The 20,145-nt window shown below is 37.2% G+C and overlaps 1 protein-coding gene across 3 annotated transcripts in view; it reads right to left on the bottom strand.

Moving 5' to 3' along the window:
• The window catches only part of KIF6 (kinesin family member 6), a 358,750-nt gene that overhangs the window by 275,334 nt on the left and 63,271 nt on the right, over nucleotides 1-20,145 (bottom strand). For all 3 annotated transcript variants that reach the window (XM_076003384.1, XM_012778297.3, XM_076003385.1), the window contains one exon: nucleotides 2,432-2,579. In XM_076003384.1, the coding sequence (XP_075859499.1) occupies nucleotides 2,432-2,579 (148 nt within the window). The remainder of the gene's footprint in view (nucleotides 1-2,431; nucleotides 2,580-20,145) is intronic.

The following is a 20,145-nucleotide window of genomic DNA, read 5'->3' as shown; positions in this document are numbered from 1 at the left end:
CATATTATACATCCAATAAAGGGCTGATAACTAGACTCTGTATAGAACTCAGGAAAAATCAGCAAGAAAAAATCAAACAACCCTATCAAAAAGTGGGCAAAGGACATGAACAGAAACTTTTCAAAAGAAGAAAGACTAATGGCCAACAACATATGAAAAAATGTTCAACATCGCTGATCATCAGGGAAATGCAAACCAAAACCCAATGAGATATCACTTAACTCCAGTGAGAATGGCTTTTATCAAAAAGTCCCAAAACAAGGCCGGGCGCTGTGGCTCACGCCTGTAATCCTAGCTCTTGGGAGGCCGAGGCGGGCGGATTGCTCAAGGTCAGGAGTTCGAAACCAGCCTGAGCAAGAGTGAGACCCCGTCTCTACTATAAATAGAAAGAAATTAATTGGCCAACTGATATATATATATAAAATTAGCCGGGCATGGTGGCGCATGCCTGTAGTCCCAGCTACCCGGGAGGCTGAGGCAGAAGGATCACTCGAGCCCAGGAGTTTGAGGTTGCTGTGAGCTAGGCTGACGCCACGGCACTCACTCTAGCCTGGGCAACAAAATGAGACTCTGTCTCAAAAAAAAAAAAAAAAAAAAAAAAAGTCCCAAAACAATAAATGTTGGCCTGGATGTGGAGAGATAGGCACACTCCTACACTGCTGGTGGGATTGCAAACTAGTGCAACCTCTGTGGAAAGCAATATGGAGATACTTCAAAGAGCTACAAGTAGAACTACTATTTGATCCAGCAATCCCATTACTGGGCATCTATCTAAAGGAATAAAAGACATTCTATAAAAAAGACATCTATACCTGAATGTTTATAGTAGCACAATTCACAATTGCAAAGATGTGGAAACAACCCAAGTGGCCATCAATACATGAATGGATTAATAAAATGTGGTATATGTGTACCATGGAGTTCTGCTCAGCCATAAAAACAATGGTGATGTAGCACCTCTTGTATTATGCTGGTCAGAACTGGAGGCCATCCTACTAAGTGAAGTATCACAAGAATGGAAAAATAAGCACCACATGTGCTCACCATCAAATTGGTATTAACTGATCAACACTTATGGGCACATATAGTAGCAACATCTATCAGGTGTCAGGCAGGTGGGAGGGGAGGAGAGGATGGGTATATTCATACACATCTAGGGATGGACACACTTGAAGCTCTGACTCTAGTGGGGCAAGGGCATTAAATGTAACCTAAACATTTATACCCCTGTAATATCCTGAAATAAACAATAAAAAAATGAGTGAATAAAAAAGTGACTTTGGATTCAACACATATGCTATACTCAAGCCTTTCTCTTCTAAATTTTCTGGCATGAAAAGTTGGCATGTTTGAGCTGGTGAGAGATGAGCTGAACTAATGGATAATTGCTACTTTATGGATGGCAATTAGATTTATGCAGATCTCAGCAATTTATTCTCATCTTTGCAACACAAAATATAAACACCAAGTCAAGAAATTGTAGAGAAACTGTTACATTGACCTAGTTAAGACATTTGTTTTACAGACTTAATATAACCAAGGAATTGTTGGAACTAGTAGGGATACTGGAGACTCTTTGGTACAATTCAATCCCTACTTTCAGAGAAGGGAAACTGAAACCAAGGGAAGTTAACTGACTCATTATAGGGCATTTGTTTCATCACAACCAACAAAATAAAGCCAGTCTGAGGTACAGAGACTGTATATATATATATAATGGTAAAAAGCAGAGTTTGGCATCAGACAGACTTGGGATGGAACTCCAGATCAGCTAGCTACTTATAAGATATGGACCCAGAGAAAAATATTTAACCTGCCTCTCAGTTTTCCCAACTATAAAATGGCAATAAGGACACCTACCTACCCTTTTATTTACATTATATATTACATCAAAATCTGATAAAACAACTGGCATTCAGAGGTACTCAATAAATAATATATATACATATAACATAGATAAAGAACTCCTCTTCATAGTAATATTAGTTACAATTTATGGATTTGTACTTTGTTAAATTCCTCTGGGCTTTTATCAAAAGTGTGAAAAGGTAACAATCATACTATCCTCATCAGTGCTTTAGTAGCTAAAAGAAACTTTTGCTTTGGCAAAAAGACATTCCTCAGTTTCTTAATGAAGAATATAAGATAGCAGGTGGTAAAAAGTGTTATCTGCTCTTTGAACCTCCGTGGGGGTATCAGAAGGAACGATCCTTGAGTCTCTGTTGAAACTGCAGCCCTTTAATGAGAAGCACCTTCTTAATTTCCACTTCTCCAGCAAAACCCTAGCCTTTCTTTAAAGGTAAAGGCCAGAGCTATTACACAATAATACCTTCTCATTTAGATACAACATAATCAAATGTCATAATAAATTTTCTGCCCACAGTAAATTTTTGCTGAATATATCAAATACGAAATGGACTTGGTTTCATACCTTTTGTAACTGCTCAAAAATGTACGACAATGTCCTTGGGATAATGCCTCTGTCGCTGTAACGCTCGGCCCCACCTGTGATAGTGAATGTCTTACCACTGCCGGTTTGCCCATATGCAAAGATGGTACCATTGTAACCTGCCAGGACACTGCAATAAAGAAATGACACATTTTTAATAACAAAATGCCTGATTACATATGTATTAGACCCTGTATTCTAATAACTACCTTATTAAACACTATTGAAAAGATACTTATAGGAAATTTACGGGAATATCTATATATATGAAATTCATAGATAGAATTTAAATTTTTATCCAGGAATATCACCACATCAACCCTTTTCTCTAAGAAAAGACATGTAGTGGACTCGAATGGAGTCCAGTCATCTTAAATATTTTCTTCATCTTTAGTATATTAGAATTGAATCAAAGAATATGTTGAAAAAAAGTTTTGGGGAACAAAACACCTGTAATTTGGAAAATTGTCAACCTGACATGGTGAATACCTCACATGGTAAATACTCACACGGTAGTCATTCTCTAGAACACAGATACACACTCTGTTTGCAGCTATGTACCTTGTAATGCAGTCCCTACTTAATACTCAGAACCAGCTGAAAACCCTCCAGGGATTCCCCTCCTCTCTTTTCTTGGAAAGACTTTTTGTAGAAGATGCTCGTCCATATGTGTTCTTCAGCCCTGCACAACAGACCTTGATTTGATGGTGGTCTTAAGAACTTAAAATCTTCTCAGCCTTTGTAGACCATCACCTGTTATGTAGGTTTTTAATAATTTGCGTGACATGATGCAGACATTCAGAAGTGGTTCTTTTATCTACACTACATGGAACAGTAAACTTTTGCAGCTTTACTTTTTTTCTGTTATAAGTGGCTCCTTGATTTCTGAGATGGTTTCATCAAACTAGCTATGATGATGTCAGCTAATGGTATCCACATTGTGAGTGTGTTTTTCAACAGATGGTCCCTCCGAGATTACCGCTCACTATTCACATTAGGATTCCTGCCCTACTACTTCTGCTGAGATCCTGTCTACAGTTCTATGTTTTGTATGCTTCCATGCCCACATGTTGAGTGATCAATCATTATGATGCCCCTTTAAAACACACAAAATTGGCTAGAGCTTATTCTGAAGTGGTCGGTTAAGTCCTTAGCACCTTACACAGCTATTATACTAACTACAATATCTTCAGCAACAAATCAATGCATCTTTTTCTATGTAGGTAGAAGTTGCTATTGGTGTTTATCAGCTTAAAGGAATTAGTACAGGTAGTGTGCAAAAAAGTACTAGTATTGTGTGATTCACCTTTCTACTTTTGAGAAGCTTAATCATTTTTCTTCATGTATCTTCACACGGAGACAATATATTATTGAAACGCTCAGCTTTTAAGATGTTGGAACTACCATGATGAATTTAGGTGGATGATCATAGAATGTTTTTCCTCAAGAGAATTTGTTACCAATGAAATTGCAATGTCCCAGTAGCAATATCATTTGGATATATGGCATTACCCAGCCATAAATGCTCTGGGTAAATGAGGTCTGTAACTTTAACTATCATACTTTAAACATTTTATTGATCTTTGATAGGAAACATTCTAAAATATATTAGACATTATCTGTCTTGAAAAGCAAAGAGTACAGAGCACAAATTAATATTTTTATTTTGATATGGATGTGGCCTACGCAAAGTGAATACTGTAGTACTGTGATCTCCAACCCCTGGGCTGCAGACTGTTAGGAACTGGACTGCAGAGCTCCGTCCTCCGCCACCTCTCTCCATGGAAAAATTGTCTTCCATGAAACTTAGGAACCCGGAGGCTACACAGTAGAGGTGAATAGCAGCAGGAGGTGAGCAGCAGGCAAGCAAGCAGAGCTTCATTTGTATTTACAGCTGCTCCCCATCTCTTGCTCTACCTCCCCATCCCTCCCCCACCCCTCCCCCACCCCATCTGTAGAAAAACTGTCTTCCATGAAACCGGTCCCTGGTGCCAAAAAGGTTGAGGACCGCTTCTGTAGCACACTACATTGGCACCCAATGACTGACTGTTATGTCTTCTTTTTTATACTTAAATCTTTCCCACTGCCAGTTGTCCTATATATCTACCTCTAAAATGTGCTCCCCCTACCCCCATCTGCTGTGGGATGGAAAACCAAATGGCATAGCGTCATAGAACTCTGTATAAAATAAAAAGAATACAGGCCCCATCTATGTATACTCCCATGGATATTTATTTATTACACTGCCACAATTAAAAATTTAAGTAAAGAAATGTAAACAGGCAAAATTTATTTCCAGTTCCTTCTGTAGAGCCCCTATTCCAACTCCACCTTGTGCATACTCTTTATTGGGCACGAGGCCTTTTCATATGCTTCTAGTCTCATCTGTCCTGAGGGATAATACTAATTAAAAATAAACAAAGAGAAATAGTGGTGTAAGGATCTTTGAAAATCCATTCCTCCACAAGAACAATGATATCGGTGGCAAAAAAATTGTCAAAAATCAACCTTTTCAGAACTCTGGAAAGTATCCAAAGGCTTACAACAATCCAAGGAGTGTTTATTCAAGAAAAATAGCTGAAACTCAGTAGGAACGGTGAGCTTTGTGGGATTTTTAACTTGAACATCTCAGCCCCCGTCCCCAGCTCCATGGTAGCCTTGAAAAACAGTAGCCTTGAAACACAGGAGCTGTGGAAACCAGCAGCCTAGCAACCATTGAAGGGACCAGTACGGATTTGGAGCTCTTCAAAAAGCCCCATGTTCAAAGACTTGTCACTCTCTGACCTGACTGGCAGCTCCCTGGAAAAGCCCCACTGATAGTACGTGTCTATGTTTGTCCTGACTCAGAGCTCACTCAGCTAGAGCAGACCTTTTGATACGGAAAATGTCGGGCACCAGGACCCGGCCGCTTGACGCCTCCCCGTCACTCCACATCTCCGCGGGCCAGTGCTCTGCGAGGCCAGTTGGAGGCACGCTGTTGGGGCAGAGAGCCCACCGGGGCCCACGTGCTGGAGCACAGCTGGCCCATGTGCTGCCGCCTAGATTACGGCCATGCTGCTTGCGTGATCCTGATTGGGTAATTTTTGAATCCCACTGTTTTTGATTGGATGTTAAAGCTTGATGTTGATTGGATGTTAAAGCTTGTAGTTGATTGGATGCTTTTTGAGCCCTACCAAGGGTATAAAAGCAGGAGGAGAACAAGGGAGGGGCGGGGGGCAGAAGGGTCAGAAGACAGAAAACAGAAAGAGAGCTGTAACATTAGGTGTGCTGAGCCTGTTGGGTTGGACTAAAGGCTGTTCTCCGACTCTTCGTGTGCCGCTCCGTTCTTTCCCCGGTTGAGAGCTGTAACACTAGCTGTACACACTGCCGCAACACTTTCCCCATGGTGTTTATGGAAAACAATCAGTGGCAAGTGTTTAACATCACAGCTGTCCAAGGCTGCAATACCAGTGAGGTAAACAAGAGGTGCCCAAAAACTTAAGAAGGAAAATCTGTGGAATAAGATGTCTATAAGAAGCCTTGTGGAGCTCTGACATATTCCTGGGCCTCTGGAAGGCCACGTGTGCAAGGCTGTGTGCATACCCAGAAAAGACTTGAGAAGGGCATTCTATCTCACCTCTGGCCTTGAGACTCTGCACAAACAGAAAGTGAGAAGACAGAGTTACAAACTTTCAATGGTTACAGATTTTCAAAGCATTTCAGCTATGCCTCTACACACATGCAGGGCCCTTTGTGTGGGGGCCTGGAAACTGATGGGTTAAAGACACTTAAGAAAATCTCTGTCCAATAATTAGCTGACCACAAAGCTAACTGAGCAGAGATTTCAGAGGCTGCACATGACAAAGATACAGACTTCACAGAATTAGTCCAAAAAAATTACTAAATAAACAAGCAGCAACAGCAACTACAATAACAACAACAACAAACTGAGAGAATAGTCTTTTTAATAAATGATGCTTGAACAACTGGATAGTCACTTATAAAAGAATGGAACTGAACCCCTACCTCATACCATATATAAAAAAATAACTCAAAATAAATCATGGACCTAATATAAGAGATAAAACTAAAAAAAGTCTTAGGAGTAAATCTTTGTGAGCTTAGATTAGGCAACAGTTTCTTAAGTATGACATCAAAAACACAAATAACCAAAGACAAAAAAAAATAAACTGGATTTCATTAAAATAAAAAACTTTTTTTGTTTCAAAGGACACAATCGAGAAAGTGAGAAGACAACCCATAGAATTGAGATAATGTTTGTATTAACAAATCATCTATCTGGCAAGGGACTTATCATCATATCCATAACATATAAATAACTCTTATAACTGAATAATAAAAAGACAACCCAATTAAAAGGTAGGCAAAGGATTTGAACAGACATTTCTCTAAAATGACAAACAAAGGGCCAATAGCCCTTGAAAAGATATTAACCTTCATTAGCCATTAGGGAAATGCAAATCAAACCCATAATGAGATACCACTTCATACTCACCAGTATGGTTAAACTAAAAGACAGATAATAAGAAGCATTAGTAAAAATAATAAAAAAAGAAGTGTCGGTGGAAGATGTGGACAATTTGGAACCCTCATACATTGCTGCTAGAAATGTAAAATGGTGTGGTTTCTCTGAAAAACAGTTTTGTAGCTCCTTAAAATACAAATGTAGCGTTACCATATGACCCAGCCAGATATATGCCCGGCAGTATTAAAAAATGCCCACAAGAAAATTTATAATAAATGTTCACAGCAGCATTGTTCATAATGGCCAAAGAGTGGAAACAACCAAATGACCACCAACTGATGAGCAGATAAACAAAATGTGCCATGTCCATTCCATGGGATATTTGGCAATGAAAATAGAGTATTGATACATGCTAAATGTGGATAAAACTTGAAAACATTATGTTAAAGGAAAGAAGCCAATCACAAAAGGCCATATATTGTGCTTCCATTTATAGAAAATGTGTAGAGTAAGCAAATCCCATAGAGAAATGATGATTAGTGGCTGGCAGGGGCGGGGAGAAAGGGGAAATAAGGAGCGATGGCTAATGGGTATGATATAGGGCTTCTTTCTGGGGTAATGAAAATGTTCCAGGATTAAATACTAGTGATTGCTAGTAGCACATTTGTATTAAAAACTACTAAATTATCTACTTTGAGGGCTAATTTTTTTGTATGTGAATTACATCTCAACAAAGCTATTATAATAATCAAATGGTAAAGAAGAGTCTGTACTAAGTTCTTAGTAACTAGATGTGTTTACCACCTTTTCAGTAGTATTTTTAAAGACAGAAAGAGAGAGTAGTAATTAATCCAAGGAGTGAAAATCTAATGATAAAATTTAGCAATGTACCCCATGAGACGGACATTTTTGTTCAGAAATATTTCTGAACTTCCCAAAATCAACAATGCCGGCTACTGCTTAATCCATCTTAGCGAGAGACAGTCCTGATATGTAAATAAATCAACCCTTTATAAACCCAGAGTTTGATGATCTGATGAAATTTCCACTGTAGAAATCCTCTCTTTCCTTTTGCAAAATGCATATTCCCAAGAAGTTTAAATTATAAAGCTAAGACATTTTGTCATTTTTTTATCTTTTAATATTTGCATGAATAAAATAAAAATAAAGCTTCTGCCCTCTGGGAGATCATAAGCTGAAGTATTACTCCATACACATCAAAATTACATGCTAGAAAAAATACAAATCATTTTAAAGTTTCGTTTTTCACTTTTAGTACGCCTTATTTGTTTAAGTAGACTCCAAGCAGAAGACTGTTAGGACTGTCTGCACATTTTGTTTACCTCCAGATGTGATGGCTTTAAGAATCTCCTTATACAATATCTAAACAAAAGTAACCAATAACAAATTGTTATTGTAATAATGATCTAGTTCACTAAGTCAAAAAAGATATTAATTATAGTCCCTCAAATTTGAAGAGACAGCATGGTTGGAAAAAAAGAAACAAAGTCCAATGACAGGATCATGAATTTTATAATTGATGTCATGAGAGGTCTTCTAACTACTTTTTGCCCCAACAGAAAAATCTCCTCCAAGGAGACTTTTCAGGTATTTCTGAAAAATAGTTACATAAACTATGCATAAACTTCTGGTTAATTCAGGACAAGGCCGAAATTAGAGAATCAGGTAAAGCTGACTTCGTGTTTGAGAGGAGAGAGCAGGGGAGGAGGTACCTAAAAACATTAGTCTTAGTTTAACAGTTTAGCCTTAGGAAAATTAAGAATCAAAGGAAAACACATATTTATATTTTTAAACAAACTGTTTATAGAAACAAAGCAAATTAGTTTACTCAGGAAACACAAATAAACCAAACTAAAAATAGAATTTTTTAAGCTAACAGAAATATGCTATCATTATGTTTAGCTTCAGTAAAAATCTTTGCTTAATGTCAACAAGACTAATCTAGAACATAATAAAAATTAAGGCCTCCTGTTTTAAATACATAGTTACTCCTTTACCCTAACTTGCCTTTCATACAGTTCTGAAAGTCCAAGAAGGTGAAATTCCATTATTTTGAAATCCTCAGAACAGTTAACTTCTGCCCACCGTAGCCCCCTTTCTAGAATAGTCTGTCAGTCCTCATAAGCAGCTCCAAGCGGCGATGCGGTGCAGCCCATTGTCTTCTACAGAGGAACGTGGCACGTGACTCTTAACTGTTTCACTTTCAGAATATCTCAGAGTGCATAAATTTTGAAGAGGCATTTGAACCAAAAACAATAGCAACCCATAATTAGCACGATTAAAACAACTCAGTTTTGTTATATATAAAAATAATCTTCTCATCTGTTAAGGCACATGAACATGGAACTTGCGAAATTTCCAGCAAGCTTTGGTCATGGGGCATTCTCTATGCTGTAAAAGAGAAGGGAGGAGGAAAAAAAAGTAGGGAAGCCTACCCTTCTGGGGAATCTGAGAGAGTAGTAGACTTTGAGAGGCATATTTTTCTGCCCAGATAGCTTTCTTAGTCCCTATTCTTCTGGTAATAAGCTCCCCACCGCCTTCTACATGTTCAGGAGGAGCAGGCAGGTGTGTGGGGCGCATGACTCAGGCCTGGCCAATCGTACCACCTCATTCCATCACCGTCCCCCCAACCCCTGCCCTGTCTGTAACAGCTAATGTTCCAAGAGGCTGATGACATGCCTCAAGAAGAACAAATAAGAGTGTCCCTGCATAGATTTTGAGAAGGAAAAAAGCTTTCTTTTTGCTGGAGTCCCTGAACCATGGCAGCTAGAGGCCACACCCAATTCCCTTCTGCACAAAGCAGTAGGCTCAAGCAAGGGTCAGATGGATGAAGGAATACGGCTGTGTCAGGCACCCAGTTCAAGTAGTGAAAGCCCTGATTTTTACATCACTCCCTTCAATTCTTTGAGCTAACCCAGTTATGTGAGCCAAGAAGTCCTCTTCTCTTGAGTTGGGATTCGCTATATGCAACCAAGCATTATTTCTAACACAAAGTTTCTAGAGTAATCTAAAAGACATCTCTTGTCCATTGATTTAAACCAGGGATCTGCAGCCAGCAGTGAATCTAGCATACAGGAATGTTTATACTTATCTACATTTGAATGCCTTTTGGTTTGGCTTTGTTTTGTTGATGATTCTTTTTAATTTTTTTTTTGATTTCAGCATATTATGGGGGTACAAATGTTCAGGTTACATATGTTGCCCTTGACCACCCTTCCCCTTCAGAGCTTCAAGCGTGTCCATCCCCCAGATGGTGCCCATCACATTCATTATGTATGTACAGGACATGTGTTCTCCAGTTTTCTATGGTCCTCAACACTCCTTAATGTCTAGGCTCAGCTGCTTCCCAAACGTATGTTACCTGCCACCCCTTGAAGGCAGGGCTGTGTCACTGCACAGTGACACAGCGCTAGTCACAGTGTAGTCCATGTGAATGCCAGTGCTGCTTCAGAGCTGCACAGTGCACATCTGCTCAGGGAGACCACCGCAAATCATGCTCTCTGGAGCTGTGCAACATGGAGGCCCTGCTTGAAGGCATTTGAGTTTAGCTCCCCTGGAATAGATTCTGCCCCTTCTGAAAGCATGTCCTGGCAAGATTATCCTAAAGTCATTTACAGCTTCACTTCTGTGATACATTGATCTAGTTGTAAATCCTGATAAAATGGGTTACATGACTTAACTTAGTCAACCTAAATCAAATCATTAACTATTTTTTTTTTTTTTTGGAAAAGAATATCCAAGGCAAGAATATCCAGATTAGAAAGAGTTAACTTACACATCCAAAATATGTTTTCGTGAGAAAAATAAAACTGCAAAAGTGGACTAAGTGGTAATTTATAAACCTGTGAGCATATTGGTTATTGGACTAGAGTTATAAAGAAGAGCCCACAGGCAAAATACAGCTAGCAAGCAGAGCTTATTGTTTGGTCAGCAATTTAAAAACAAAACAACTCACCTCAATCTGAATGCTCTTAGCCCACAGTTCCTGTGCTCCCCAATTTAAACACAGATATTACTACTACCCCCTACAGCCCTCATTGGTTTACTTCAGATCAACTGCCCTCTATAGAATGTTAAGTTTTGCAACCACTGGTATAAAGGAACTCAGTAAATGCTAAGAGAGTAACGCTCTGACTTTAAAAATGTATATCAACAAAAAACTAAATATAAGCATCTTCCAGGTTCTGAAATATCATAAGCAGTCCCCTCATATCATCAACCACCCAAGAAAGAGAACGCATATCTCTCCCATCATTGTTCATATTTCATAAATTTTAAAATGTGATAGAACAGCAAGAATGTTGGTTCCTTCCACTAAAACAGTCACTTTGGCACAATGAGGACTCCCACTCTTAGATGTCTCACAAAACAGGATCAGCGGCTGCCTGTCTTGAATGATTTTCAAATTCTTCTCCTTGGATACAGGGGCTAAGCAAGGGGACCTCTTGAGATTCCTTCCAGCTCTATGATTCTCAGAGCTCTGTTCACAGTCTTGTCCCAATTACTTCAAACCAAACTTTGCAAGAGGCAAACACATCATGGGGTACAAAATCCAAACAGTTTCTCTTGAAAGGATCTTCAAGATCTTAAGCATACTAAACGGCTTCACGTCCATAAGTTCATGGACCAAATCCAGGCCAAAGTGCTCTCTAAGTGAGGTTGTTTATTATTCCCCAAGTTTCTACAGAAACCATTTTGTCTAGTATTAATAATAAGCAGCTTAATATCTGGAGACATAACAAATGCATGAAACTTCAATAGGAGAAAATGACCGCTTCTGAATACAATTCAGTTCTGAAATACGTTTCAGTTTGAAATCCAGCATATACTATTAAAAAGCAAAGGCTATATTTTTATCTTATTTATATTACCAAAAATTCATTTACTGTTGCATTTCTGACATATATATTTTCCATGACTCTTTAGAATAAACACTTAGATTAATTAAATACATAATCATTTTCAGATGACAATCTAAGGAGGCAATTAAAATGAAGCAACAAAGTTTTATACAATAATGTGGGAAAAATCCACTGTCTATAGAAATTTATTTGGACAGAATCTTGCATAAAATCTAAACTGGTTACTTTAAGTTTCTTTTGTAGGGGTACAAAAGAAAATAGAGAATACTTTTCTTAAAATTGTAACATTGAGTTCTCTTGTCAGTAAATGAATCAAGCACATTTCTTAAAGCATCCATTATATTCTACAAAAAGCCTAGTACTGTGTGCTATGTGAATTTATAGGAAAACAAGGTTCTCAAGAAACCTGCAATGCAAGGTCAAACAAAATAATTAGCAAGATAAGCACCTTTAAATATACGAGTATGTGCCTACATTACGCCTATATAATCTTCTAATTTACACGTCAATCTAGAACAAAAAATCCCCAAATGGCTTATTTATAAATGTGTTGGGAGAGTGATAAAGAATTTATAGAACGTCCTCTACAAAGATTTCTCATTGGAAAGGTTAAGTGAGAAAACTGTATTTTCCTGGAGACCCCATCCTTTTCCTTGGAAGTGTAAATGGAGCTCTGGGTCCTCCAGCCACTTGAGTAGGTAAAACAGAGATCCAAGAATCCAAGTGAAGAAGTGGGGGAGACAGGGACAGAAATTAAAAGACAAAAGGGACTACTTTATGGGGAAGAGTTGTCCCAAGAGTTTTGAAAGAGAATGGAGAATGGAAAATTGAGAACTGCAGCAGGGTGGGGGAGGGCAACAGATAGTTGCCATAAGTGTGGAGGATGCTGGGAGAAGCAGCAATGGAGAAAGGATATTTAAGATGTTTGCATCACATTAAAAATGCACTCCCTTTCACCTGCACTTGAATGTTTATTACAGCACAATTCACAATTTCAAAGATGTGTAATCAACCCACATGCCCATCAATTCATGAGTAGATTAACAAAATGTGGTATATATTTACCATGGAATACTACTCAACCATAAAAAGGAATGAATTAATGTCTTTTGCAGCAACTTGGATGGAACTGGAGACCATTATCCTAAGTGAAGTATCTCAAGAATAGAAAGAAAAAAAAAAATACACCACATGTACTCCCTAGTAATTTGGAATTAATTGATGGGCACACACGGGCACAAAAAGAAGTATTAATAAAAATCGCTGGAAATCAAGAAGTGGGGCAGAGGAGAAAAGGAGGGGTAAAAAGCTACCTAACAGGTACAATGAACGATATTCAGATGATGGGCACATTTATAGCCATAACTAATGCATTATAAAGCTAACCATGTAACAAAAACATTTGTATCCCCTCAATATTTTGAAATGAAAAAAATGATTTTAAAAAATGCACTTTCTTACTCCTTGCAGTGCCGGAGAGCCTGAATACAATCTGAGCTTTGCATACTTTCAAAAGTGACACTGTACACAGACTGGACCATATGGGGCTCTAGTTTATATTTGAGTTATAAAGCTTTTTTTCTGTATATATCTAGTCTCAAAATTACTTGCTAAATAAGATCTTCTAACTTGATTTCAATTTTGTGTGAAATGAATTTTGCACATTCTTGGAAAAATTCAAAGATGCTTTGATTTCAGTGGACAATAAGCAAGGAGGAAAACTGTCCTTTGGAATAATATGATAAATAAAAATATATCTCATAAAGTTGCTAACCATTCTTCATTGTGGCTTTATTTACAACATGGATACATAAGGATCCAATGAGATTTAGGAGCTGAGAGTCTGAAGCAGAGGAATGTGGCCTGATTGGGATCACTCATATGGAATGAGGGTAAAGAGCAGCACAGAAGGCAGGATGCATAGGCTGACCTATGACTTCGCTGACTGTTCAGCTGAGTAATGGCAAGCTCATCCTGCAAGGTATGGGGAGCCACTGATGGGTTTATGCAGGTTTGGTGTAGTTAAGGGTTGATTACTAGTTACTACAGGGGCATGAGAGCAGAGGTGAGGAGGCCAGTCTTGGCTGGGCAGTTATCATATGAGGAATTTTCTATGAACAACTATGAGAAGAGACTTGGGAGAACAAGTGGGAATAGTATTCACAAAATTTTGTGAGAGATATATCCTTCTATTAGTTTATAGATAGTAGAGGAGAAATACCATCTTACCAACTACTTTTAACAATATGGTCTCAATGAACTAAAATATCTCTAGTCTTGCAGTGGTCAATCAAAATGTATATATCTAACTTTTTCTGCAGCACTTGAAACTCAGTTTGATCAAAACTGAACTCATATTTTTTTCTTATAAACACATTCTTCCTCTTTCATTCTCTAGGAAATCTATTCTGAGACTTCTATTATTCCCCACTTTACACATCAGAAAGTTTAGTCTTAGAGAAGTTAACTACATCAAGGTCATTCATAGTAAGCAATAAGATTAAGATCGAAGTCCATCTGATTCTAAATATAATATTCTTTTTACTACCTAATTAAGTTATGGAGTGAACCTACTCTCTCTTTTTTTTTAAAGCTAATAACCAAGGGTGTTCATTAGAATTATATCCAGTTAAATAGTCATCCCAAAGTTGCTCTCCCCAGAATTGCGTAGGAAAAAATAACATGAAAGTCTTAGAGATTAAGTTTACTGGTTCATTTTTTTTTTAAATGTGAGGGCTAATTAGAATAAACAGATTAAGATTAATATAACAGATGAAGTTATATACAACTAAATTACACAATCTAATATTTTTCATTTGTTCTCATCTTAAAACCACACCTTTGTTACTGACATGGCATGTAGAAAGCATCTTACAGGTATGACTGTAGCACAGATTTACAATACTTTTATCTGGGGTACATTGATTTTCATTAGTTATATAGTAAAATCCTGCAAAGTTATATAACACCACCATCTAGGATAGTTCGATGTAGGACAGAAAATTAACCTAAAAATATCTGTGTCTTCTGTTCAGAGAGAAGCAAAAGATGTGCCTTTATCACCAACATGTTATTATAATAACAGGATTAATAGCATAGGAAACAGAAAATAATCACTAATCTTTTTAGGGTTTTCCTCCTGAAGGCAGATATCAAATGGAGAAAGTACCAGGGACTTGGGGACAGCCTCTAGGAAAGTCAGAAGATTCAGAGCAGAGGAAGAAAGAATGCAGATATTTTCCTCCATTTCCTTTGATGCCTGACATCTAAAAACTCTTTTCAAGTCCCTATCTGGAACACAAAGACCACAGAGGGATTACAAGTTGTAATGAGTAGCTAAATATATTTTACATAAAAGGTAAGGTCAGGCTGCTGGCAGGCTCTTAAAATCTAAAGGAGAGGGAAAGGGCAGAAGTGCTCTCTACCATTTCTCTGTAAATTCACAGTTAGCTGACTGTTAAAGCCCAACAACAGAGGGCTTTGTGAGGCTGCAAAAAAAAAAAAAAGAAAGAAAAAAGAAAAGAAATTCCATAGAATGCCAGTGGGGAGTGGTTTTGTAGACTTCTCTCAGCAGAAAGAGGGGAATGTGGTCCTCTGAATGCACAGAAAACAGAAAAACTCTTGAGTACAGAATGGAATATATGGAATATACCAGAACTAAGGTAAAGCTTCCCCCCCCCATTTATTTCTTATTTGTATATTTTCAAGAGGTACAAGTGCAATTTTGCTACATTGGTTTATTGTATCCTGGTGAAGTCAGTGCCTTCAGTACATACCTCACTGAAGCAATACACGTTGTACCCACTAAGCAACTTCCGTCATCCAACCCCTTCCTAGTTGCCCATCTCACTGAGTCTCCATTGTCCAACGTTCTCTGCACTCTGCTTCCATGTAACCATGTTATTTACCTCCCACTTATAAGTGAAAACATGAGGTTTCACTGGGTTGTTTCACTTAAGAGAATGGCCTCCAGTATGGCCTCCATGTATGTTGCTACAAAAGACGTGATTCATTCTTTTTTATATACCTGAATAGTATTGTTGCGTATATATACCACATGTTCTTTATCCAATCCTCCATCGATGGACACTTAGTTTGATTCCATATTTTTGCTATTGTGAATAGTTCTGCAATAAACATATGAGTGCAAGTACCTTTTTTATATATTGATTTCTTTTTTGGGGGGGTAGATACCAAGAAGTGGGATTGCTACATCATATGATAGTCTGTTTTTAGTTTTTTGAGAAATCTCCATACTGTTTTCCATAGAGGCTGCAGTAATTTACATTCTCACCAACAGCATATAAGAGTTCCCTTTTCTCCACATCCTTGCCAACATCTGTTATTTTTTGTTTTTTTAAAAATAGCCATTCTGATTGGTGTACCACGGTATCACACTGTGGTTTTAATTTGCATGTCTCTGATGATTAGTGATTGGACGACTTTTTTCATATGTTTGTTGGCCATTTGTCTTCTTTTGAAAAATATCTATTCATGTCCTTAGCCTACTTTTTAATGGGGTTAATTGGGGTATTTTTTTTTGTTGAAGTGTTTGAGTTCTTTGAAAATTCTGGATATTAGTCCCCTGTCAGATTACTGGTTTGCAAATATTTTCTCCTATTAAACAGGTTGTCTGTCACTCTGTTCATTATTTCTTTTGCTGTGCAGAAGCTTTGTAGTTTAATTAATTCCCATTTGTTTATTTTTGTTTTTGTTGCTTGTGCTTTTAAGGTTTTAGTCATGAATTTTTTGCCTAGGCCAATGTCTAGAAGAGTTTTCCCAAGGCTTTATTCTAGTAATTTTATAATTTGAGGTCTTACATTCAAGTCGTCAATCCATCTTGAGTTGATTTCTGTATTCAGTGAGAGATAAGGGTCTGGTTTGATTCTTCTGCATATGGCAATCCTATTCCCAGCACCATTTATTGAAAAGGGTGCCCTTTCCCCACTGTAGGTTCTTACTGACTTTGTTAAAGATCAGTTAGCTGTAAGAATGTGGCTTTATTTCTGGGTTACCTATTCTATTCCATTAATCTATGAGTATGTTTTTATATCAGTACCATGCTGTTTTAATTACTAGCCTTGTATAATTTGAAGTCAGGCAATGTGATGACGCCAGCTTTGTTCTTTTTGCTCAAGATTGCTTTGGCTAGTTGGGCTCTTGTTTTGGTTCCATATGAACTTTAGAATTGTTTTTTTAATTCTGTGAAAAATGACATTGGTATTTTGATAGGAATTGCATTGAACCTATAAGTTGCTTTAGGCAGTATAGTCACTTTAATAATATTAATTCTTCTAATCCATGAGCATGGGATGTTTTTTCTGTTTGTTTGTGTCATCTACAATTTCTTTCATCAGGGTTTTGTAGTTATCCTTTTAGAGATCAGTCACCTCCTTGGTTAAATACATTCCTAGGATTTTTTGTTTATTTTGTTTTGTTTTTGCAGCTATTTTAAATAAGACTGCCCTCTTGGCTTGCTTTTCAGCTACATTGTTATTGGTGCATAGAAATGCTACTGATTTCTGTATGTTGATTTTGTATCCTGAAACTTTGCTGAATTCATTTATCAAATTTAAGAGTTTTTTGGTGGAGTCTTTAGAGTTTTATAGATCCTTTAATAAGTGAATACGGACAACGTGACTTCCTGCTTTCCAATTTGGATGCCTTTTGTTTTTTTCTCTTGCCTGATTTCTGGTGAGGACTTCCAGTACTATATTGAATAAGAGTGCTGAAAGTGGGCATCCTTATCTTGTTCTACTTCTTAGGGACAATGCTTTCAGCTTTTCCCCTTTCAGTATGACTTTGGCAGCAGGCTTTTTGTATCTGGCCTTTATTATTTTGAAGGATGTTCCTTCAATGCCTGCTTTGTTGAAGATTTTTATCAGAAAGGGATGCTGAATTTTACTGAATATTCGTTCTGTATCCATTGAGATGATCAAATGCTTTTTGTCCTTTATTATACTTATATGATGTATCACATTATTGATTTGCATATGTTGAACCATCCTTGCATCCCCGGTACAAAACCCACTTGATCGTGGTGTATTATCTTGATGTGATATTGGATGCCATTTGCTAGTATTTTGTTAAGGATATTTGCATCTATGTTCATCAGGGATATTGGTCTATAGTTTTCTTTTGTGTGTGTGTGTCCTTCTCTGATTTTGGTATCAGGGTAATACTGGCCTAATAGAATGGTATGGTGAAAATTCTCTCCTCCTTGATTTTTTAAAACATTTTTAAGAGAATTGATATTCTTCTTTGTATACTTGGTAGAATTCAGCTGTGAATTCATCTGGTCCTGTGCTTTATTAATTTTGTTTATCTTTTGAAAGCATTTCCTTGTGGTTTTTTTTTTTTTTTTTTGGTCTCTATTTCATTTAGTTCTACTCTTTGTCATTTTCATTTCTTTTCATTTCTTTTCTCTCCTTCCTTTGTTTGTTCTTGTTTTTCTAGTTTCTTGAGGTGTGATGTTAGGTTTTTAACTTGTGATCTTTCTGCTTTTTTGATGCAGGCATTTAATGCTATAAGCTTCTCTCTTTACACTGCTTTTGCTAGATACCACAGGTTTTGTATGTTGTGTTTTCATTTTCATTCATTTAAAAACTTTTTAAAATTTCCATCTTAATTTCTTCACTGACCCAGTGATTGTCCAGAAGCGTGTTTTTTAAAATTTCCATTTATTTGTATAATTTGTGAAGATCCTTTTCATGTTGATTTCTAGCATTATTCCACTATGATCTAAGAAGATACTTGATATAATTTTGATTTTGAAAAAATTTTTAAGACTTGTTTTGTGGCCTAATATGTATTCTGTCTTGGAGAATGTTCCATGTGCTGCGAAAAAAATGCATATTCTGTAAATGCTGGATAGAATGTTCTGTAAATGCCTGTTAAGTCCATTTGGTCTAAAATTCAATTTAAGTCCAATGTTTCATTTTTTATTTTCTGTCTTGATGATCTGTCTAGTGCTGTCAGTGGAGTGTTAAAGTCCCTCACTATGATTGCATTGTTATCTATCTCTTTCTTTAGGTCTAGTAATATCTATTTTGTGAATCTGGGAACTCAGTGTTGGGTGCATATATATTTAGGATTCTTATATCCTCTTTCTTAATTGATCCGTTTATATCTAATGGCCCTCTTTCCCTTTTTTTTTCTGTTTTTGACTTAAAGTCTGTTTTATCTAACATAAAAAATACAAATACTCTTGCTCATTTTTGTTTTCATGGAATATCTTTTTTCACCCTTTTACTTTCAGTCTATCTGTGTATTTACAGGTAAGGTGAATTTCTCATAAGTGGAACATAGTTGGATCATGTTTTCTTATCCATTCTTCTAATCTATATCATTTGAGTGGAGCATTTAATTGATTTACATTCAAGGTTAATATTTTTTTTTTTTTTTTTTTTGAGACAGAGTCTCACTTTGTTGCCCAGGCTAGAGTGAGTGCCGTGGCGTCAGCCTAGCTCACAGCAACCTCAAACTCCTGGGCTCAAGCAATCCTCCTGCCTCAGCCTCCCAAGTAGCTGGGACTACAGGCATGCGCCACCATGCCCGGCTAATTTTTTTTATATATATATCAGTTGGCCAATTAATTTCTTTCTATTTATAGTAGAGACGGGGTCTCGCTCTTGCTCAGGCTGGTTTTGAACTCCTGACCTTGAGCAATCCGCCCGCCTCGGCCTCCCAAGAGCTAGGATTACAGGCGTGAGCCACAGCGCCCGGCCTCAAGGTTAATATTGATATGTAAGGCTTTATTCCTGTCATGTTATTATTTTCTAGTTGTTTTATTAATTCTTTCTTTCCTTTTTCTCTTTTTGTCTTTGTTTGATGATATTCTGTCATGTTATCATTTGATTCCTTTTTCTTTCTCCTTTGTGATTGTTTTATAAGACCTGAGAGTTATTTTTTGTGCATTTTCATGATGGTTACCATCAACCTTTTGTTTCCATGTTTAAGATCCCTTTGAGCATTTCCTGTAGGGCCAGTCTAGTAGTGACAAATTCTCCCAGCATTTGCTTGTCTGGGAAAGACTATTTCTCCATCATTTATGAAGCTTATTCTGGCAGGATGTAAAATTCTTGGCTTACAGTTTTTTTTTTTTCTTTCAGCACTTTGAAAATGCCATTCTATTCTCTTCTGGACTTTAAGGTTTCTGATGAGAAGTCTGCTGCTGTTGGTCTAATGGGGTTAACTTTATAGGTGACTAGATGCTTTTCTCTTGCTAATTTTAAAATTCTTCCTTTGACTTTAGACATTCTGAATATGAGATGTAGTGATGAAGTCCTTTTTGCAATGTATTTTCCTGGGGATTTCTGGGCCTGCTGTATCTAGACATCTAACTCTCT

The sequence above is a fragment of the Microcebus murinus genome, chromosome 5, assembly GCF_040939455.1.
Source record: "Microcebus murinus isolate Inina chromosome 5, M.murinus_Inina_mat1.0, whole genome shotgun sequence".
Taxonomy (NCBI): Eukaryota; Metazoa; Chordata; class Mammalia; order Primates; family Cheirogaleidae; genus Microcebus; species Microcebus murinus.
Note: the sequence above shows the minus strand (reverse complement) of the source record. Positions and strands in the feature narration are given on the sequence as shown.